This window comes from Hevea brasiliensis, chromosome 2 (genome assembly GCF_030052815.1).
Source record: "Hevea brasiliensis isolate MT/VB/25A 57/8 chromosome 2, ASM3005281v1, whole genome shotgun sequence".
NCBI lineage: Eukaryota > Viridiplantae > Streptophyta > Magnoliopsida > Malpighiales > Euphorbiaceae > Hevea > Hevea brasiliensis.
The window spans coordinates 122771382-122794665 of record NC_079494.1 but is presented as its reverse complement, the minus strand read 5'-3'; the positions used below and the strand labels follow the sequence as shown (position 1 = coordinate 122794665).

General features: G+C 37.3%; 2 protein-coding genes and 1 non-coding gene across 3 annotated transcripts; 1 reads left to right on the top strand and 2 right to left on the bottom strand.

Annotated features, from left to right (window-relative positions):
- Window positions 1-6443: 6443 nt before the first annotated feature.
- Window positions 6444-7754, bottom strand: LOC131177997 (uncharacterized). Its single transcript, XM_058143194.1, has 2 exons — window positions 7530-7754; window positions 6444-7397 (listed from the first exon to the last, which is right to left on the bottom strand). Exons 1-2 carry the CDS (start codon window positions 7752-7754, stop codon window positions 6444-6446), a joined length of 1179 nt encoding a protein of 392 aa, XP_057999177.1.
- A 6958-nt stretch (window positions 7755-14712) lies between these two features.
- Window positions 14713-14818, bottom strand: LOC131178269 (small nucleolar RNA R71). Its single transcript, XR_009147403.1, has one exon. It is a non-coding gene; the product is annotated as a small nucleolar RNA R71 (small nucleolar RNA).
- Window positions 14819-20896: 6078 nt separating this feature from the next.
- LOC131177996 (vegetative cell wall protein gp1-like) lies at window positions 20897-22369 on the top strand. Its single transcript, XM_058143193.1, has 2 exons — window positions 20897-21388; window positions 22118-22369. Exons 1-2 carry the CDS (start codon window positions 20897-20899, stop codon window positions 22367-22369), a joined length of 744 nt encoding a protein of 247 aa, XP_057999176.1.
- Window positions 22370-23284: the final 915 nt, after the last annotated feature.

Sequence of the window (23284 nt, the reverse complement as noted above, 5' to 3'; positions counted from 1 at the left end):
GGAAGCGATCTTTCTCATTAAAAGCTTGATGGAGAAATATAGAGATGTAAAGAAAGATCTACACATAGTTTTTATCGATTTGGAGAAGGCTTATGATAAAGTTTCAAGATATCTCTTATGGAGAGTGCTAGAACAAAAGAGAGTATCTATTAGATACATACAAGTGTTGAAAGATATGTATGAAGGAGTAACTACTATTATGCGCATAGTGGGAGGGGACACAAGAGATTTTCCTATCTCAGTTGGATTACACCAAGGTTCAGCTATAAGCCATTACCTTTTTATATTAGTTTTAGATGAATTAACGAAACATATACAAGAGAGTATCCCTTGGTACATGATATTTGTTGATGATATAGTTCTGATAGATGAGACGAGAGAAGGAGTCAATAGAAAGCTAGAGCTTTGGAGAAGTACTCTAGAGTCAAAGGGCTTTAAGTCAAGTAGAACGAAGACGGAATACAAGCATTGTAAGTTCAATGAAGGCCGAACTGATGATAGAGAAAGAGTTAGTTTGGATGGAGTGATACTGTCCCAAAGTAATCACTTTAAATATCTCGGCTCAGTCCTTTAAGCAGATGAGAGATGTGAGGATGATGTTAGTCATAGGATTAAAGCCGAATGGTTGAAGTGGAGACGTGCCACGGGAGTTTTATGTGATTGCAAGATTCCCAATAAGTTGAAAGGAAAATTTTATCATACAGCCATACGACCGGCCATGTTATATGGTAGTAAGTGTTAGGCACTGAAGGAGTCGTATGTGTCTAAGATAAGAGTTGCGGAGATGAGAATATTAAGGTGGATGAGTGGCTATACTAGACTAGATAAAGTCCGTAATAAGAGTATTAGAGAAAAGGTATGAGTAGTGCCAATTGAGGATAAGTTGAGAGAAGGGAGATTGAGGTAGTTTGATCATGTGAAGCGTAGACATGCGGAGGCTCCAGTTAGACAAGTAGAGCACATTAGGTTAGAGGATAGAAAGAAAAGAAGAGGTAGACCTAAACTGACTTGGAGGAGAGTAGTACAACATAACCTAGAAGCGTTACATATTTTTTAGGATTTAATCCAAAATCGTTTAGAGTGGAGAAAGAGAATCCATATAGCCAACCTCAAATTTTTGGGATAAAGGCTTAGTTGAGTTAAATTGAGTATCAAAGTTAATCTTCATTAAGTTGGCAAAACATTCAGTACATAGTGCAATTGAGAGGGAGAGTTGCGTCTAATTAACTTCACGAAGAAATTTAGCAGCCAAATTGCATGCTGCAGCATTCCCCCCCCCCCCCCTCCTTTTTAACAAACCAAAAATTAACAATAGAGAAAGTTTGCATTAAAGCAGTGATGTCTGCAATAATATCCTGGATAGCCAAAGGAGCCAAATGACCATGAATTGCCTGTATGACAGTCGATGAGTCTCCTTCAAACAAAACCTTGGAAAAACCTTTAAGCTGGCCAAGTAAAACAGCCTCTTGACATGCTATACTTTCAAGGACTAGTGGATCTCATACATGAGGCCATTATTTGCAGGACCAATCCAAAATTTGACCTCAATTGTTGTGAACCACTATTGTAGTAGCACCCAAACCATCAGATGAGTTAACTACCACATCAAAATTAAGCTTAAGGAAATCATGTTGAGGAGGGGTCCAATGAACTGGTGGAGAAATCGTGACAGTTGGTTGAATTAGAGCATCCTTGGAATCTTGGAAGTCATCTCTTTGAGAGATAGCCATTGAAATTACCTCTTAAAATGGAAGGGAACGCTGGTTGAAAATGAAATGGTCCCTTCTTTTCTAGATGTGCCAAAAAGGAAATGCAGCTAATTGCACAAATCTTATTCACCACTGTGACTTTTCAAGGAATCACACATTTCTAACTAGCCGAAGGGGAGAGTGTAGCCATATTGCTGCCACACTGGGACACTTGAAGAAAGCATGCTGACATGTTTCCTGTTCTGTAACACCCTAGGCAAATCTCACATCGGCAAAACACGGGAGAGATGCTGGGTTTATAAGTTGGTGATTCGTAACCCCTAGTGACGTGTTTTAAAACCGTGAGGGTTTCAGCCTAGAGCGGACAATATCACTAGTGGGCCGGGCCATTATATTTGTGGTATCAGAGCTGGACTCCCTCTAGTATGGTGTGTGGTGCGAGGATGCACCAGGCGAAAGCTGGTGGGCTTGTCATGACCCAGGGATGGGGTTGGGACATGCTTGTTCAACCAGCTACGCACTGGGGTGGAAACTTCGTGTCCCACATCGGAAATAGGAAGAAAAGATTTGGGCCATATATGTGGGAGCCTTCCTCACCTGGTCAGCGTGCTTTTGGGAATGAAACCTCCCAAGGGACAAATCCGTGAGGCCCATGGGCCAAAGCGGACAATACTAACTGGAGAAGGATCGGGCTGTTACATGTTCACCTCAAAAAATACATTCTGGGTTAAAGGAGTGAATACGATGATGGAGATTGGCATTAACTGGCAACTTCTCTTTTAGTAGACTCCAAAGGAATAAAAACAATTTAGTGGGGTGATCTAGCTTCCAAAAACCCTTTCAGAATCTTATGTTATTAAGCTATGAACTAGGACCTGGACCACTGGACCCTTGCGAAGAATGTGCTGCCTGGATTTGATGGGCAATATTGTATTTAGATTTTACCGAGTACATACCATGAACATCAAAATGCCATATCAGCCTATCTTCTTTTCTAAACATGCTGATTAGAATTGCTAAAATCTTCTTAATATCATTTTCATAAAGATTTTCTCGAAGCCCAATTAGATTCCAGGATTTTTTTTTTCCAAAGATTCGAGGAATTAGATCTGCCATCAATTAGTTGAGACACCCAATTAATCCGATTGTTGTGGTTAACTTTGGTACATATTTTGTGGGGAAAGAGGGAAGGAACCTAATGTCTTCTTTACACATTACTGATTGCCCATTAGATACTTGCCATCGGATTCCCCTTTGTAGCACACTTATTCCCCAAAGGATGCTTTGCCAGCCCCATGATGCTTGACTACCTTGCTTTGCTTGGAGGAAGGATGTATAAGGGAAGTACTTCCCTTTTAGAATTCTAGTTGAGAGTGAGGTTGGATTTTGAAGAATTGCTACCCTTGTTTAACTAGAGCACCATATTAAATGTCTCTAGGTCTCTGAAACCCAATCAGCCATTTTCTCTGGATTCACACATTTCCTTCCAAGAGTACCAATGCAGCTTCCTCTCAAATTCTTGATGTCCAAAAGTTGGAGATAATTCTATTTATTCGATGGCATAACTCAATTGGAAGCTTGAAGCATGATATGGCATATACCGGAATATCATATGTAATTGCTTTTATAAGAACCTCTTCACCACCGCGCACCCCCCCCCCCCAAAAAAAAAAAAAAAAAAAAAACTTGATGGGCACTCACAAACAGCACCCAAGTTCATCTGTCCAACAAGGCAGACTTTGCACCCACTCAATACAATATCAACTAATGTGATAAGGCACTAAGAAGAAATGCAGAAGAAAATGTATTGATCAAGTGTCAAGATACAATTAGAACCTGTCTAAGAGAACCTTGATCATCAAAATAAGACAAGCAATGTGATCAGATTGCTTGAATCCAAGTTCTTACAAGAACAAGGAAGAAAATGCAAGCTCACTCATTCAATAATGGTGGCAGAATTCTCTGCAGTGTTTTATCTCAAAAATGACTCTTCAAGTTGCCTAAAAAAAATAAAGAAGACAGGTATATATAGATAGGGCGCCAAGAGAATGTTGCCTACATGGCACTAAAAGATAAAAGAAATGAAAATATCCTCCTTAAAATGTGGCATCTGGTATGGGAAAGAATATTCCAGATTTGGGATGGCTGTCATGGGAAGAACATTCTAGATTTGCTCAATTGGCCAAATCATCTAAAGCCATGTGTACTGGTAAGATGGCAGCCAAGTAATCTCCAAATGCTAAGCTGGACGAATGTGGGAGTGACATGTCACATCATGGGTGATGATGTGGCAGCACTTGGGTGTTGACATGGTGCATTCAGTGATGATGTGGCTCACTTGGGTGATGACATGGCGCACCTGGGTGATGACATGGTGCCATGCTACATATTGCCTATTTGGGTGAGAATGATCCACTTGGTCTCCAATAGTAAACATGACGGTTCAATGTGATTGGCATTTGTCTCATGGTGCCTCCAATGCTCAAAGATTAGATTTTGAAGTTCCCTTGCCCTTGCTCTAGTAATGGGACCTCTAAATAATGGAAGTGATTCTGATAGCTCCTCATCATCCCCCCCCCCCCCTCTTCGAAAGAATTCGTCCTCGAATTCGGACCTGCATCAACAAAAGGAGAGAGATCAGAAATATTAAATGAATGGTTAACACCATACTCACCAGGTAATTCTATCTTGTAGGCATTGTCGTTGATCCTTTTCCAACATCCTGAATGGACCATCACATCATGGATGCAATTTCGACTTTCTTTGATTAGGGAACCGATCCTTCCAAAAGTGCACCCAAACTAAGTCACCTGGTTCAAACACAAGTGCCTTTCGGCCTTTGTTAGCATGAATTGCATATTGAGCATTTTTCTTTTCAATTTGCATTTTAGCTTGCTCATGCAACTTCTGAACCAATTTAGCTTTTCTTTTACCATCAAGACTATCAATATGATCAACAGGTAATGATAACAAGTCTAATGGAGTCAAAGGATTATAACCATATACAAGCTTAAAAGGTGAAAAACCAGTGGAAGAATGTACAACACGATTATAAGCAAACTCAACGAAAGGCAAGCAATCTTCCCAGCACTTCAAATTCTTTGAATCACAGCATGCAATAGAGTGGTAAGTGTTCTATTGACTACTTCAGTTTGTCCATCAATTTGTGGATGACAAGTCGTGAAAAACAAGAGTTTAGTGCCTAATTTACCTCACAATACTTTCCAAAAGTGACCTAGGAACTTAACATCTCTATCACTTACTATTGTCCCAGATATGCCATGTAATTTGACAACCTCTTTAAAGAACAAATCAGCAATATATGTGGCATCATCTGTTTTTTGGCAAGGTATAAAGTGTGCCATTTTGGAAAATCTATCAACAACTACAAATATGCTATCATGTTTACGCTGTGACCTAGGCAACCCCAATATGAAATCCATTGAAATATCAGTCCAAGGTTCCTTAGGTACTGGTAATGGTGTATACAAACCATGTGGCATACTCCTAAACTTGGCCTTTTTACACTTAACACAACTAGAACACAACTTTTCCACATCTTTTCTCATTTTAGGCCAAAAGAAGTGTTCTTGTAATATGCCCAAAGTCTTGGATACACCAAAGTGACCCATCAGACCACCACTATGAGACTCCAAAACAAGCAGGTCACGTATAGAACATTTAGGCACACAAAGCTTATTCTCTTTAAATAAGTACCCACCATGTCTATAATATTTTTGGAATGCACCTTTCTCACAAGCATCAAACAAACCAGCAAAATCATCATCATTAACATATAATTCCTTCATGAACTCAAATCCAAGCAACTTTGCATCAAGAGTGGATAATAGTGTGTGTCTCCTAGAAAGAGCATCAGCAACAACATTCCCTTTTCCCTGCTTGTATTTAATTATATATGAAAACATCTCAACAAAAGCAACCCATTTTGCATGCCTTTTACTCAACTTATTTTGACTCTTAATATGCTTCAAAGATTCATGATCTGAATGTATGACAAACTCTTTATTCCATAAATAATGTTGCCTAGTCTCCAAGGCTCTAACTAATGCATACAATTCCTTGTCATAAGTAGAGTAATTCAAGGCAGCACCATGCAATTTCTCACTAAAATATGCAATAGGTACCTACACCACTAGCATCACACTCAATTTCAAATGTTTTATCAAAATCAAGCAAGATCAACAATGGTGCAGAACACAACCTATCTTTCAATTCAAGTTCATGTTTCTTCTTCCACTCAAATGCAACATCTTTTTTAATAAGTTCATTCAAAGGAGCAGCAATAGAGCTAAAATGAGGCACAAATCTCCTATAGAAACTAGCCAATCCATAAAAACTCCTAACTTCAGATGCATTTTTAGGAGTTGGCCAGTCCCTAATGGCTTTGACCTTCTCTTCATCAACTTCAACACCCTTACCACTCACAACAAAATCAAGAAAGACAACTTTTCCCAAGCAGAACGAACATTTCTTTGCATTTACATATAATTTCTCATGTCTCAACACATCAAATACAAGTCTCAAATGATGCAAATGCTCATCCATGTCTTTGCTATAGATCAAGATATCATCAAAATAAACTACCACAAATCTGCCTATGAATGATCTTAACATATGATTCATCAAACGCATGAAAGTGCTAGGTGCATTAGTGAGTCCAAATGGCATTACCATCCACTCATACAAGCCATACTTAGTTTTGAAAGCAGTTTTTCATTCATCTCCTATTTTCATTCTAATTTGATGGTAACCACTTTTCAAATCAATCGTAGAAAACACACATGCACCAAACAACTCATCAAGCATATCATCAAGTCGAGGTATGGGATGCCTATATTTTATAGTAATTTTGTTGATGGCTCTGCAATCCACGCACATGCGATAGCTCCCATCCTTCTTTGGTACAAGAATCACCGGAACAACGCTAGGACTCATGCTCTCACGCGCATATCCCTCTGCTAAGAGTTCTTCCACTTGCCTTTGGAGCTCCTTTGTTTCTTCTGGATTACTTCTATAAGCGGGTCTATTCGATATAGGCGCCCCTGGAATAATATCAATGTGGTGCTTAATCCCTCGAATGGGTGGTAATCCAGATGGCAAATCCTTCGAAAATACATCATTATACTCCTGCAACAAAGAAACAACACCACTAGGCAAATTGGGGTCAAGGTCAGAAATACACGAATGTGCCTCTTTGTACAAAAGTACACAAAAAGGTCTCTCACAACTTAAAGCCTCTCTCACTTTTTTTCCTTTCACAAACAAGCTCATTCTTTTCTCGCGGCTCTCCTTTTGCCCCGAGCCCTCACTCTTTTTCTTTTCTGTTACTTCTTTTACTTTCACACTCCTCTCATTTTTCCCCTTATCAAGCTCGGCCTCTCTTGATTTTTCTCTCATACTCTCTTTTTTTTCTTCCATGGATTTCATAATTCTCATTTGGTCTTCATGAATTTGAGAAGCTGCCAATGGAGTCAAGTGATATTGGCACCCATCCTTTACCAAGGTGTATTTGTTCTTCCTTCCATCATGCAAAACACTCCTGTCATACAGCCAAGGTCTTCCAAGTAAAAGATGTGTGGCAGCCATTGGCACCACATCACAAACAACTTCATCATAATACTTTCCAATGCTGAATGGAACAACAACCACTTGCTTCACCACATTCACCTTGTTGCAATCATTCAGCCATTATAAGCCGTATGGTTTGGGATGTTTGGTAGTGCGCAATCCCAACTTTTCAACCATAAGAGAACTAGCAACATTACAATAGCTCCATCCATCAATAATCACACTACACACTTTGTCATTCACCAAACACCTTGTATGAAATATTGTCTCCCTTTGTATAGCATCATTATCCTCCAATTCAGCTTGTGCACTAAGTGTGCGCATAGTGACGAGAGCATGACCCTCCATGGGCACTTGGTCTCCCCCATCCACAAACTCAACATCACTATCATCATGCTCATTTTTTACAGCAACCTCTTCACCACTTTCCCATTCTCCATCATCTCTCATAAACATCACTTTTTTGTTAGGACACTCATTGGCATAATGTCTTTTCCCCAAGCATTTAAAGCATTTCACATCTCTAGCTCGGGTCTCCCCCTTCTTAATCTTTTCTTCTGGTTTCCCTTCTAGCTTACCTTTGCCCTTCCATTCTTCCTTCTTGAATTTAGGCTCCTCTTTCTCTATTTTGGAAGTTCCACTCTAATTTGGTTTCCATGGTGGCTTGGAGGTTGGATTGTATGTGGGTTGAGTGTTCTTGGTAGCCCACTTCCTTCTCATCTCCTTTTCAGTCTTAATGGCACCCTGCATCATTTGCTCCACTGTTATGCAATTTTGCAAATTCACCATAAACTTGATGTCTGGATTTAAGCCATTTAAGAACCTAACCATGGTAGACTCTTCATCCTTCTCCACTTCAGCTCTAATCATTGCAATTTGCATGGCTTTGTAATACTCCTCCACACTCTTAGCTCCTTGTGTAAGTTGCTGCAATCTCAACTTCACTTCTCTACTATAATGTGGTGGCACAAATCTTTTCTTCATTATTTCCTTCATTTCAGGCCATGTCCTAATTCCCCTCCTGTCATTTCTCCTTCTCCTTGTAATCAATTGGTCCCACCATACTAATGTATAATCCTTGAACTCTACTGTTGTTAATTTTACTTTCTTCTCTTCACTATAGTTATGGCACTCAAAAACCATTTCAATCTGCCTTTCCCACTCAATATATGCATTTGGATCCTCCTTACCATAGAAAGCTGATATTTTCATTTTTATGCTACCCACATTTGCATCAATTGCCCCATTATGCATTCCCCTATTTCCGTAGTCATCATACCTGAAATTTCTCCCACCAAATCTACCTCTAGCTCCTCTACCCCTTGGTGGCCAAAATTCCCTACCACCAAATTGATAATTTCCATGCACATATGCTTCTTCAAACTCATCTTCATCCCAAACTAGATCAGCATACTCTTCCATCCTAGGTTCTGCCCTTACAGCTTCTCTACCTCTACCTTCATTTCCCATATTCACTTCCTCTTCCTCCCTTCTATTCCTAGGCTCCCTTTCGTTCCTCATTAAATACTCCATTATCCTATTCAAATCAACCCTTATTCCCTTCAATTCTTCACCATGATTGGCTGTCAATAAGGAAAGCCTTTCAAATTATTGTGCCAAGGCTTCCTTATATAGTCTTTCATCTCCAAAGTTCCTTTCCTCACCCTTAGCTCCACTACTACTACTAATATTTGGATCCATTTAAGCTATAAAGAAATAAGATTAGTAGATAAATGGCTCACCCTCTCAACTGTTTAGCACACAATTAGGCTCTTACCCTTCAATTGCTCTTAACACTCCTGCCTTTTACCACTCAGTTTTCCTTCCTTCGTTTCTTTAGGGAACTCAAACACAAAACAATCAAAACACTTGAAAACTTATTAAATGATCAAGAACGATAAGGAACAAGACGTAACACAGGCAATGTGACACTAGAGTCAAAGATGAAAAATAGACACCAAATGTAAAGATTTTGTAAATAGGAAAAGTGACAACCTAAGGAAGTGATATCAAGCTCAAATATAGAATTGCACAACCAACTTAGTACAGATACTAGCAGTTCACACAATTCACCAAAGATATACACCAATTTTGGTTCACCAAACAAACTAATTTATTTTGATATGAAATTTGGTAAACATAGGCAACCCAATACTGATTAACCACTGATAAAATTTCAGGAGTTTCTGGGCAGGTTTACTATGTGAACTGAATTTGGTCAGGTCTGTCGTAAAATTTTAGTTCAGTAGGCAAACAATATCACATGAACCCTAAAATTGACACAGAAACTACTAAAATAGATAATAATTAGCCTGCATATTTTTAGAGTTTTCTGAGTTGGTTTGTTATGTGAACTAAAATTAATCAGGTCTACCGCAAAATTTTGGTTCGGTAGGTAAACAATGTCAATCAACCCCCAAAATTGACACAAACACTACTGAAATGGAGTATAATCAGCCTGTAAATTTTTAGTACTTTTTGGGTTAGTTTGTTATGTGAACTAGATTTGATTAGGTCTGCCACAAAATTTTAGTTCAACAGGCAAATAATGTCAAACAGCTCCCAAAATTGACACAGAATGTCCTAAACACACCTAAATGACGTTGATACAGTTTCAAGTGAAATGGATGAGTCTAACTTCAATGACCCAAACAAGTTACCAATCAGATCTGGTATACCGGCAGGTTTGATATCATCAATAAAAAAAACAATTCACATCTATAGCACAAACTCATCCCAATCAGTAACTTTTTTCCAAACAACCCCTCATGCTTGATATCAAACTCAAAGAAACAAAATAAGATAGCTAGAAAGATGGCTGCAGCTTGATTAACCCAAGACCCTCTTACAAACTCAAAAAAACAGATATTAAAGAAACAAAAGCAAAATCATACTAAACCCCAAGAGTTGGTTTTGGTCAAGCATAATATGAACAAAACATGAATAAAAAGACACACTAAGAAATAAAATAAGGTCTAGCAACAAAATCAGGCACAAGATGACCCCTAGGCAGAATTGTTACACTCATTTCATATAGGTATTTTAGGGTAGTTTTGCATCCATTTTGCCCTTATATTTTAGTATATTTTATGTTTTTAGCTTTATTTTAGCTTATTTGTTAAATTTAAATACTTTATATTTGATTTTCGTAATTTTGTTGTTTTTGATAGGATTTTGTGGCAAATCGAAGATCAATGAGTGCAATAGGAAATAATTTGAAGAGATTTGAAGTTCTTTAAGCATGGAGGAAAGTTGAAGAAATCAAGCCTTGAAAGAGCAAACTAGCCGAAATTTGCTTGAGACTTTGCTTAAGGTCATGCTCAGGGTAAAGCGGCAGTGCTTAAGGTGCAGCACAAGTCAAGCATGAACAGAAAAGTCTATTTTACTCTAAGTCTGCCGAGATTTGCTGAAGGTGAAGGAACGGAAGCGTGAAAAACACAAGTTTATACCATTGAATTCAAAAATTTTCACCTAGGGTCACATGCACCATGCAAGATTTATTTTTATCTATTTGATTTCAATGATAAACAACATATTAAAACTCTTTTAATATGTTTTTGGATCTTTATTTGCCATTTAAGATTTTAAAATTAATCAGATTAATTTTAGAACCCTAGATTAAATCAAGAACGATTACACTAACCTCTTGATGTGCTGCAGCGTGTCTGCGCCTTTGAGATTCGTCTTCAGGACACCAGATGTTGTCCCTCTAGCTTGTCCACACCAAGAACACCTATGGCAGCCCTTGAACAGCTTCTAAAGCCTTTTCTATTAATTAGAAATTCAAGTTCTGCCTTTTAAGAGATTAGAGATGTAAACAGGACACTAGAAACAATTTCTAGTGTTCTTAATTCAAGAGATGGATGGCTAATCTCTTTGAATTGATGAGAGATGAAGAGAAATAGCTGGAGAGGCTCAAAGTGGCGTGACATATGAGAGGAGAGGCTGCTGGTTGTTTTCTTTTCATAACCCCACTTAAATAGCTAGGTTAACACATTAAACCCTAGCCACATGTCACCTTTTGATTAGCTCTAGGTTTAAGTGACCCAATCACATTGTGCCAAGTGTCAAACCTATATTTAATCTTGATTTTAATCATCTTACATGATTAAAAATATTTGCCAAGCTTATGTGTTATGCCATGTGTCACCATCTCATGGTGCCACGTGTCACACTGCAAAATGACCAAAATGCCCCTGTGTCTTAATTTTGAGTTCTTAACCCAAAATAATTATTTTCTTCTTCTAATTAATTTATATCAAATATAAATTAATTAATTAATCTCTATTAATTAATTTCTCATCAATTAAATTCATATTTAAACACTTTAAATACAAATTTAATTTATACTACACATCCAATAATCTAGATTTGGTTTCAAGTCATGCTAGGGACTTTGCAATTTAATTGCAAACCAAATCTATTTAATTAATCAATTAAACTCTTTAATTAATTAATTAAATCATATTTAAATAGGTGATAACTTGTGTATGTGTGTGACTTACTAGGCTCATCACTAATTGGCAATGAGACATGATATCAACTCTTAATATCATCAGAACTCTTTCTTACCATAAATGATTTCTCTAAATCATTTTATGAACCTCATAGACCATGGTTAACACCTAGCATAGCATGCCATGGCCACCCAATTAGTAATAAGATTTACCTTAAATGAACCTATAATCATATGTTACCATGCACTAGAATCTCTCTGTTACAAAATCCCAACTCAAGCTGGAGTCATGGTTTATGTCAAACTCCATTTGCTATGAATATTATGTTCTCTTTTAATTCCAGTTCTTGATTAAAAGATTTTTCTCATCAGAAACTCTTTTCTGAATAAATCTATCTGTCCTGGCCAGGAACTTGAAACATCAAGAACAATTAAATGAACATAGGATTTTATCTCTATTTACTTAGAGGAACAGATTCCATCTTGATCAACACCTACCTCCATATATAACTAGCAGGAGCCAACACATGCCCATATACCCATACATAGTACAAGTATGAAAGCAGTATCAAACTCAAACTACCTATATACAAGATAACTGTGCTATCTCAGGTCTAAAGATTATATTCACTGATATGATTTATGACAAAACATTGACAAGAGTAAACTCCATGTGCTTGTCATAAGTGTCACTGGTTCGGCCTACTTATCATTTATAAGTGCCTATCATGTTTGTTATATGGCATGAGACTCACCATTCCATCTTATTTATATCTCATATAAATAACTTGGGAACAAACATGAATACAATCTTTCTGGATAAGTCATGTCCTTATTATGAAGTATCCTCGATTGTGAACCTATTTATGATACTTTGTGCTAGAAATATTGTCACTCATATTCTTAACAACTTAAGAATAATATTTCTAACAAAATATCAATGGACCTTTTCTATTACACATAAATATATTATGTAAACGGAAAAGTGGAAATGCCTTTTATTATTAAAAATATGTACAAGATACATACTAAATGATATACTCTAGGGCATACTACTAACAGAAGGTCTGCTTAACCTTAAGCAGACAATGCGACCAGAGGCTGAAATTTGCTAAGAAGCTGCTTAGGGTTAAGCCGAACCCTAAGCAGACTGCCCAGAACGTGAATAGTGCTGCTGACTTGGATAATTTTACACCTCATTTCCTATCCACTCCTTGGCTTTTATTTACTTTTAGGACAACTTTTAGGGACCATATAAATTCATCATTTCCTTATTTTTGCTACAAGAGGAAAGGGGAGGAAAAACAAAAAAAAAAGAAAAATTTAATAGAAAGAGAGAGGAGGCGCCATTTTCTCTTGGAGGAGGAGCTGCTGCACGAGTTTTGGAGCTCCAGAAACCAGAGACCTTGGTTCTTCCACCTGGGTTTTTCTATTTCAGTCCTCTTATCATGTTTTCCTTTACTTTTCCATCAATATTTCTTGTAAATACCATTATGAGTGAGTAATTTCTTTAGATTTCAGAGTTGGGAAGTATGTCTTAGATTAATTTGTGGATTTGGATTGGGTATTTCCTTATTTTACATAAATATGAGTTTTGATTCCTTCCTTGTGTACTTGATTTACTTGCCTAATGTTGGTACCCATTGGGTATTGTGTTAATCTTTGATTGAAGGACCGAAAGGTGAAAGTCATTGATAGTTAATCAAGGATTGGAACTTAAAATCACCTAGATTTAGAAATAAACTAGGACTTTAAGAGGAATTAATTATTGGTTACAAAACTTAATGGGTTTTAAAATAATCAAATACATACGAAAGTAGGTTTGGTTATTTTAGAATACGCTTTGATTTGCTTGAAAAAGATATCAAAGGGATTTAGAATCAATTTCCTTCAAACTCTATTTTCTTTTAAAAATTGGAATGCCTAAGACAAATCCCAATTAATTTATGCATAAACCCCTAACTCTGGAATCACTTTTACCATAATTAGACTTTTGCTTAAATTACCCATTGTTAATTTTAGTTTAATTGCGAGCTAGAATTAGAATTTATTTGTTTGCTCTTTACCCATTTCAATTGGATTAATCAATTTACCTTGCTCATTTACATTTACCATTTATTCATTAATCATTAGCCCAAATAATCGCTTCATTCATAGTTTAGTAATCAAACAGCAAATCCTCGTGGGAACGATACTTGATTCATCACTTTATTACTTGAGACGACCCGTATACTTGCGGATAAGTCACATCAAGTTTTTGGCGCCGTTGCCGGGGATTTGATTTTTGTTTGATATTGAACAATTGTTTGTTTGGTTAATTTGGGCATTTTATTTTATTTCTTTTTACCATTTTACTTTGAGAATTTGTTTATTTTTGTTTTTCAGGTGCTTTATTTTATGAGAAGGACAAAAAGTGAAGAAATCAATCTATTCTTTGACCCAGAAATACCCAGAAATAGAGAAGACAGCAAAAGCTTTAAGAGCAGAATCTAAGAGGAGAAAAGCTGAAATTAAAGCTCAACAACAACAAGAAAGAGCACAAGAGCAAGAGCAATTACAAGAAGAAATGGCTGACAACAACAACAACAATAACAACCGCTCTGTGAAAGATCATGCCTATCCTAACATTGGAGATTTCATGCCAAGTATCACAAGACCAAGGGTAGAAGCTAATAATTTTGAACTGAAGCCTGCACTCTGTCAAATGGTACAACAAGCACAATTTGGAGGAAATCCAAGTGAAAGTCCACATGTGCATCTGGCACACTTTCTTGAGATCAGTGATATGTTGAAGATAAATGGAGTTTCTGATGATGCAATTCGACTAAGATTATTTCCTTTTTCTCTGAAGGACCGAGCTAGAGAGTGGTTACATTCTTTGCCACCGGGTTCTATCACAACATGGGATGAACTTTCTCAAGCATTTTTGGCTCAATATTTTCCACCAAGCAAGACAATAAGCTAAGAAATGAGTGACTTCTTTTAAACCTAGAGATGATGAGAGCTTGTATGAAGCATGGGAGAGGTACAAGGATTTGCAAAGGAGATGTCCACATCATGGGATTCCTAAGTGGATGCTTGTTCAACACTTTTACAATGGAGTTTCACTAGCTATTAGGAGTACAATTGATGCATCTTCTGGAGGTGACCTTATGGAGAAATCTGAAGATGAAGCTTTTTCCGCTCTTGATAAAATTACTTATAACAACTACCAATGGAGTTGTGAGAGGAATGAGATCAAGAAACCAGCTGCTATGTTTGAGCTTGATGCCATGAATATGATTAATGCTAAGTTTGATGCTTTGACAAGGAAGATGGACAAGTTAAGTATGAAAGTAGATTCTTCAGCCGGAGGTTCTAGTAATTCACTAGAAATTGGAGCTGCAAATGTCAATTGTGCAGCAGATTTTTCTGCACTTAATCAAGATTTTTCAAGTGAGCAAGTGGATTATGTGGGGAACTACAATCAAAGACCAGGTGGTAACCCATTTTCTGCAACTTATGATCCAGCATGGAGAAACCACCCAAATTTCTTTTGGGGAGGTAGACAAGGGCAAAATCAGAATTTTCAGCAACCTTCTGGATATCAACAAAATCAGAATTTTCAGCAGAATAGAGGTCCCCCTCCTGGAATTTCTAAACCTCAAAATGTACCTGCTCCACCTCTACCAAAACAAGCACAACTAGACAAGACAGCTATATTGGAATCTATGATTGAAACTCTACTTGTGAGCCATCAAAGTCAACAAGAAATGATTTCTCAATTAGCATCTAAAGTGGATCAAATGGCAACACACAACAAGATGTTAGAGAATCAAATAGCTCAACAAGCTAGCTCTTCAAGTAACAAAGCATTTGGGAAGCTTCCTAGCCAACCAGAAAATTCAAGGGAGCATTGCAAGGCTATTACATTGAGAAGTGGAAAAATATTGAAGAATGGAGATAAAAAGATTGAAGAGGAAGTTGAAGAAAAGAAAAGCAGAGAAGGAGATGAACAAACTGAAGTTGAAGTTAGAATTGAAGCTGAAAAAGAAAATTCAGTGGAAGAAAAAGGAAGTAAGGAGAGGGAGAGCAAAGAGGAAGAACCTAAATATGTTGCACCTAAAGCCTACATGCCACCTTTACCATTCCCACAAAGGTTTCAGAAAGCAAAATTAGATAAACAATTTGGGAAGTTTTTGGAGGTATTGAAGTCTTTGCATGTGACTATTCCTTTCACTGATGCTTTAGCACAAATGCCTTCTTATGCCAAATTTTTGAAGGAGATTTTATCTAACAAGAAGAAATTGGAGGAATTTGAGACTGAAGCTCTCACGGAAGAAAACAGTGCTATTTTGCAAAATAAGCTTCCACCCAAACTGAAGGATCCTGGAAGTTTCTCCATACCATGTCACATTGGGGATATCAGTATAGATAAGGCTTTATGCGATCTTGGAGCCAGTGTTAGTCTGATGCCATTGTCTATCTATGAGAAAGTGAAGATTGGAGAAATGAAGCCTATTACCATATCACTACAGTTAGCAAATAGATCTATTAAATTTCCAATTGGAATAGTTGAGAATGTTCCTCTAAAAGTTGGGAAATTTTTCATACCAGTGGATTTTGTGGTATTGGAGATGGAGGAGGATGTACACATTCCTATTATTCTTGGTAGACCTTTCCTTGCTACTGCTGGAGCTGTGATTGATGTAAAAAATGGGAGACTTACATTAGAAGTTGGGGAAGAGAAAGTAGAATTCAATTTGTTTCAAGCAATGAAAAAGAAAGATGATTCAAACTCATGCTTGAGAGTTGATGTGATAGATGAAGAGGTTAGAGAAGTGCTTAAGAAGCAACATCCTAAAGATCCCTTAGAAGCTTGTTTGGTTCATAACATCAAAAAAGGGGATGAAATTGAAGAAGCTGCAGAATATGCTACAATTTTGGAAGGAAATCCACCATTGCCTATGGCTGATATTGAAAAAATTGGGGACTTGAAGCAAGAAACAACTTCATCATCAAAGCTTAAGAAAAGTGAAGCACCAAAGGTAGAGTTGAAACCTCTTCCAACAAATCTCAGGTATGCTTTTCTAGGGCAAAATTCTACATATCCTGTGATTGTTAGTGCTAAATTGAATGATTGTGAAGTTGAAAAATTATTGAGAGTTCTTAGGAAGCATAGAAGGATAATTGGTTATACCATTGATGATATTAAAGGAATACATCCTTCTGTGTGCATGCATAGAATTTTGTTGGAAAATGACCATAAAGCCTCTCGAGAATCATAAAGGAGATTGAATCCAAACATGAAAGAGGTTGTGAAAAAGGAGATCTTGAAATTGCTTGATGCAGGTATCATTTACCCTGTTTCTGACAGCAATTGGGTAAGTCCAGTTCATGTTGTACCTAAGAAAGGGGGCATCACAGTGGTGAAAAATGAAAATGATGAACTAATACCTACAAGAATCAGAATCGATGGAGAATGTGTATAGACTATAGAAAATTGAATAAGGCAACTAGAAAGGACCATTTTCCATTACCATTTATAGATCAAATGCTTGAGAGACTAGCTCATCATTCTTATTTTTGCTATTTGGATGGCTATTCAGGGTTCTTTCAGATCCCTATTCACCCAGATGATCAGGATAAAACTACCTTCACATGTCCTTATGGTACCTTTGCATACCGAAGGATGCCATTTGGACTATGTAATGCCCCTGCTACATTTCAACGATGTATGATGTCCATATTTTCTGACATGATTGAGGATATTATGGAAGTGTTCATGGATGATTTTTCTGTGTATGGTAAATCTTTTGATGAATGCTTATCTAATTTGTCTAAGGTTTTGCAGAGATGTGAAGAGTTCAATTTAGTTTTGAATTGGGAAAAGTGACATTTTATGGTGCAAGAAGGAATTGTTTTGGGACATCTTGTGTCAAACAGGGGTATTGAGGTGGACAAAGCAAAGGTAGAAATTATTGAGAAAATGCCACCCCCAACATCTGTGAAGGGAGTGAGGAGTTTCTTGGGGCATGCTGGATTTTACAGGAGATTTATCAAGGATTTCTCTAAGATTTCTAAACCTCTTACCAATTTATTGAGTAAAGATGTGGAATTTAATTTTGATACTAATTGTATGAATGCTTTTTGCAGGATAAAGGAAGCTTTGATATCTGCTCCTATTATGCAGCCACCAGATTGGTCATTACCTTTTGAGTTAATGTGCGATGCTAGTGATTATGCTATTGGGGCTGTTTTGGGACAAAGGAGAGATAAGAAGGTGTATGCAATATATTATGCAAGTAGGACCTTAGATGATGCTCAAATAAATTACTCTACTACAGAGAAAGAGTTTTTAAAGAGTATTTGCAGTAGATAAATTCAGGTCCTATCTTGTGGGATCTAAGGTCATAGTATACACGGATCATGCAGCTATCAAGTATCTCCTTCAGAAAAAAGAGGCTAAACCTAGATTGATAAGGTGGGTGCTACTCCTTCAAGAGTTTGACTTGGAAATTAAAGATAAGAAAGGAGTAGAAAATGTGGTAGCAGATCATCTATCTAGATTGAGGCAAGAACAAGGAGACAATCTGGGAAAAGAACCCCAATAGATGATTATTTTCTGATGAGTAATCATAGTAATCATGAATGCAAAAACACCTTGGTATGCAGATTTTGTGAACTATCTAGTGTGTGGAATCCTTCCACCGATTTAACATGGCAAGAAAAGAAGAAATTTCTTTTTGATGTGAAGGATTATGATTGGGAGGAACCATTTTTGTTCAAGAGATGTGGAGATGGGCTGATTAGAAGATGTTTAGTCGATGAGGAGATAGGGAATGTTATCAAAGATTGCCATTCTTCACTTTATGGGGGTCATATGAGTGTGACAAAGACTGCAGAAAAAGTTCTTCAAGCAGGGTTCTTTTGGCCACACATGTTTAAGGATGTGAGGAAGTTTGTAAATGTATGTGATAGGTGTCAAAGGATGGGTAATATCTCAAAGAGAGATGAAATGCCCCTCCAAAATATATTGGAAGTGGAACTATTTGATGTGTGGGGCATTGATTTCATGGGACCTTTTCCATCGTCCTTGGGACACAAATACATTTTAGTTGGAGTAGATTATGTAAGCAAATGGGTTGAAGCTATACCATCTCCAACTAATGATGTAAGAGTTGTGATTAAATTCCTTAAAAAGTTCATTTTTACAAGATTTGGAACTCCACGTGCCATTATAAGTGATGGAGGTTCTCATTTTTGCAACCATCAATTTGAAAGATTATTGCAAAAATATGGAGTGAAGCATAAGGTTGCAACACCCTACCATCCACAAACTAGTGGTCAAGTGGAGATCTCAAATAGAGAGCTGAAAAGAATTCTTGAGAAAACAGTGAATTGTTCGAGGAAAGATTGGTCACTAAAGTTAGATGATGCTCTTTGGGCCTATAGAACAGCTTTTAAAACCCCTATCGGAACTACCCCATTTAGATTGGTTTATGGGAAGGCTTGTCATTTACCTTTGGAGTTAGAGCATAGAGCATATTGGGCCATAAGGACACTGAACTTTGACTTAAAAATTGCAGGAGAAAAAAGAATGCTGCAACTAAATGAACTTGAGCTTAGATTGGATGCTTATGAAAATGCCAAGCTTTACAAGGAAAGAACTAAGAGATGGCATGATAAGCATATTAGAAGGAAAGAATTTCAAGAAGGTGATGTTGTTCTCCTATATAACTCTAGGTTAAGGTTATTTCCAGGAAAATTGAAGTCAAGATGGTCAGGGCCCTACATTGTTATAAAAGTATACCCCTATGGAGCTGTTGAGATAGGCAATGAGACCTCAGGGACTTTCAAAGTTAATGGGCAGAGATTAAAACATTATATTGTTGGAGAACCCACGCAAAAGTTTGTAGAGGTTTCATGGCTTGGTTCTCCAGTCAGGGATACTTAGGAGAATTGGAGTGGAAGGTCAAGCTTAAGACCTTAAACAAGCGCTTCTTGGGAGGCAACCCAAGCGTATCCTTTTATAGTAATTAATTTCCATTTAATTTCATTTCAGTTTTCACCCCCATTAATCTCAAAAGTGACATTTGTTTATCTTTTGTAGGTCATTCATGAAGATGGGGCAAGTTTACACTTGTGGCAAAAACAAAGAATTGAAGAGAAGCAAGTATAAGCAAAATTCTGCACTTTATGCAGTGCCTGTGAACAGTAACACCTTTAAACTTGTGCTAAATTGCTGATATTGCAATCTACTTGATAGCACATGTTTGATTTTGTGTTTTGTGTAAATTCTGTGAATGCAACTTGAATGAGGATCAATTTTGATATTTAGGACTGATGAGAGCTTTATTGAAGTGAAAAAATAATGTTTGTTAAGTTTCACCTTTTAGTGTATATATAATTTTGTAGTCTGATAGGAATTTGCATGCTTTTGTTTGGAATTGCTGCTAATTTTTGAATTCTGCAGATTTTGGTTACTGTATATACTACTGTTCATGCTGTTAAAAAGGTCAATTTCTACATTTTTTCTGCAATTCTTGGTTGATTGGAACTTATCCAAAATGCTGCTGAAAATGTGCTTTTGGTATAAGTAAAGAAAGGAGACCATTTCATTAAATGTGTACAAAGGTAGTCAAAATAGATGCCTAAATTGAAAAAAAATGCTTGCATGAGGTAAATGAAAATATATGGTGTTTGATGAGTGCTAAGAGATGATGAACTTAAATCCCTCAATTTTATGGTGTTTGTGTGTATTTGGTAATTGCTGAGGGTCATGATAGCATTCCATAGTTTTTGGACTGTTTTTGGTAAGCAAAACCACAATTTTTCTTAAAACTGCGAAACTTCGATGACATTGCTTGTCAAGCAGAGTCTTAAGCAAATTCTGCTGAACCTTATGCTTAACCCTAAGCATGGCCCAGAATACCACATGTCTACCCCACATTTTAAAAGGCCCAGCACTTTCGCCAATTTTCCAAAAGCTTCGCCCACACTCCCGATAAACCTCATCGACTCCTTTCTCACGCCATTTCTTCCGGCAAATTTTTACAGGAAGCCGAAAGGTTTCTTCCTTTCCATTAAAATGGTAAGAACTAAAATGTGGTCTTCCCACAAACCCAAACTCAGTGGACTTCGACATTCTGTCAAATAAAAAATGGGTATTCCATCCTCATTACCCACAAACCCTAACCCCAGCCCCAGTCCGCCATTACCTCAGTCACCGTCACCACAAACGCCGCCATTACCTCAATCGCCACCACCTCAGTCACCGCCACCACCCCCAAGCCAAATACCACCTCTCATTCCGCCGACTCCCCTCTCGCCGCAATCCGAGCCACAAAATGAAACACCAATTCCCGACTCCCATTCCCCAGAACCAGCGCCTGAACCTGTGCCTACTCAAACGAAAACCCAAGGCAAAACAAAAAAGACTGCAAGTAAACCTAAGAAAACCCCTGTCGGAAAACGGAAACGAGTACCCTCTGTTCCTTTCGACCTGAATTCTCCACCTCAGCCGTCCTCTGAACCAGTTAGCAAAAGGACCAAGTCTTCCTCACAAACTCCAGCACCAGTGACCCAATCACCAATAACTCAGTCTCCCTTGCAAACTCCAGCACCTGCGTCATCTGCAGATACTATAGAGGAGGTAATTTCTCCATTACCTTGGGCTTTTAGGGATATGGATATGAAAAAGGCCTATGAGAAATTAGTTTCTAAAACTATTTTGGCAAACAAGTATATGGATGAGCAGATTTTGAAAGAATTAGGCATTTATGACTCTGTATTTGCCTATTTGAATGCTGTTAGCTGGACTGACTTTGCTAAAATTAGGGAACCAGTGTACAAGGATCTAACCCTCGAATTTTTGAGTTCCCTAAGGTTGAGTTTCAAACCAACAGTGCCTGAACATAAAGATATGATATATTTTCGATGTGCTGGAATTGATAGGGAATTAGACATGGCTGCTATGAATGCAATTTTTGGTTTTCAGGATTCAGGATATAAAAACATTGAGTGGCAGCAAACTGTTTATGACCCTGTTCAATTCTGGAAGGATATTGCACCTTTTGGGGGTTATTATACACAGAGGACTGCAAAAGCCTCTAGGATAGTTGACCATGTATTGAAATACCTCCATAGGTTCATTACTTACACTGTTTTAGGAAGGGGACACAGTAACAGTATTGTGGGTGCTGGGGATTTGTTTCTCTTGTGGTGCATGAAGGAGAGAAAACAAGTAAGCACAGCCCATTTCATAGCTACTCATTGGCACCAAATTGTCACAAAGCATACTAAAGGTAGTATTGTTTTTGGGGGGTATATAACTGCTATAGCAAACTCATTTAGCTTTGATGCTAGTCTATATAAATTGCAGCCAGTTTCTGGGGAATCATATATAGACAGCACAATATTGCTGCATATGGATGTTTGTGAGAAAGTAGGCCATACCTATACTGCTACAAAGAAGATCTCGATACCACTGCATACTGCAGACCCCACCACTTTTGCACCAAAGAGAACCACAACCAACCTCTACCCCACGCCAAGCAGACATTTTATCCATCTTAAGATCCTTGGAATCCAAAATAACAAGTTTCACTATCCAACCATCTGTTTCCTCACCTGACACCACAGAAATTCTTGCTACCTTGAAGAGCTTAGAAATCAAAATTGAAACCATGGGTCAGGAGCAGGTTAACCAAAAGAAGAAGCTAGAAAAGAAACTTAAAAAGAGACTTTTATCTCTTAAAAAGAAACAGAAGCAACATCAACTTCAAATGCTGGAGCTTTACAACAAACTGGCCCAATCCTACAACAATTTATATCATTGGGGCCAAGCCATGTTTCAAGAAATGAAAGACTTAATGAAAACTTGAAACCGCTCAAGCTTCTGGATCACAATGAACCTCTTGCATAACATGAAGCACACCCTAGTTCAAAGAAAGCCTTGACAAAGAAAGCTTGATCAAGAGCAATAGTTCTAATTTCATTTTAGGTTTATTTTTGTAATTTGTTTATTTTAATTTTCAAACTTTGGTCATGGTTGTAATACTTTGGTAATTATTTTTTATTATTATCTCTGCACTTCTTTCCTTTAGTTTACTTTATTTTATTTTATCTTCTGATATGGACACAGATACTCTGTGAATGTTTCTTGGTTTAATTTTTTATTTAATCACATTTTATTTCTTTACACTCTTTCATTTTCTTGCACATTATTTTTGCACTTTATCTTTTCTTCAATCCTAATTTTGCTGACATTGATGAGTTGCACAAATTTTCTTTGAGCCACACCTGTTCCACATCAGTTGCAGGTAACAGCTTCCCTTACACCATTTAAGCTTATGGTATGTTACCAATGATTATGCTTCGCTTACCCTACACAAAGAGTTAAGCAACATCTTAAGCAGTGTAAACTCATACATTTGGGATACTTTTTCACATTTTTCTCTCTAAAGCTTCATTGTTAATATCATTTTGAGCTAATTTTGGAATTCTTGAGCTTATATTGATTTAATCCCCAATTGTATAAATTTCAATA

Excerpts from the sequence above, each read along its gene's own strand:
- LOC131177997 (XM_058143194.1), bottom strand. The coding sequence starts at position 7,754 with ATGTTTATGAGAGATGATGGAGAATGGGAAAGTGGTGAAGAGGTTGCT. Across the intron at positions 7,398-7,529 it reads GGTGTTTGGTGAATGACAAA|GTGAATGTGGTGAAGCAAGT; the intron begins GTGTGTAGTGTG and ends GATTGCAACAAG.
- LOC131177996 (XM_058143193.1), top strand. The coding sequence starts at position 20,897 with ATGGGTATTCCATCCTCATTACCCACAAACCCTAACCCCAGCCCCAGT. Across the intron at positions 21,389-22,117 it reads CTGCAGATACTATAGAGGAG|CCAGTTTCTGGGGAATCATA; the intron begins GTAATTTCTCCA and ends TATAAATTGCAG.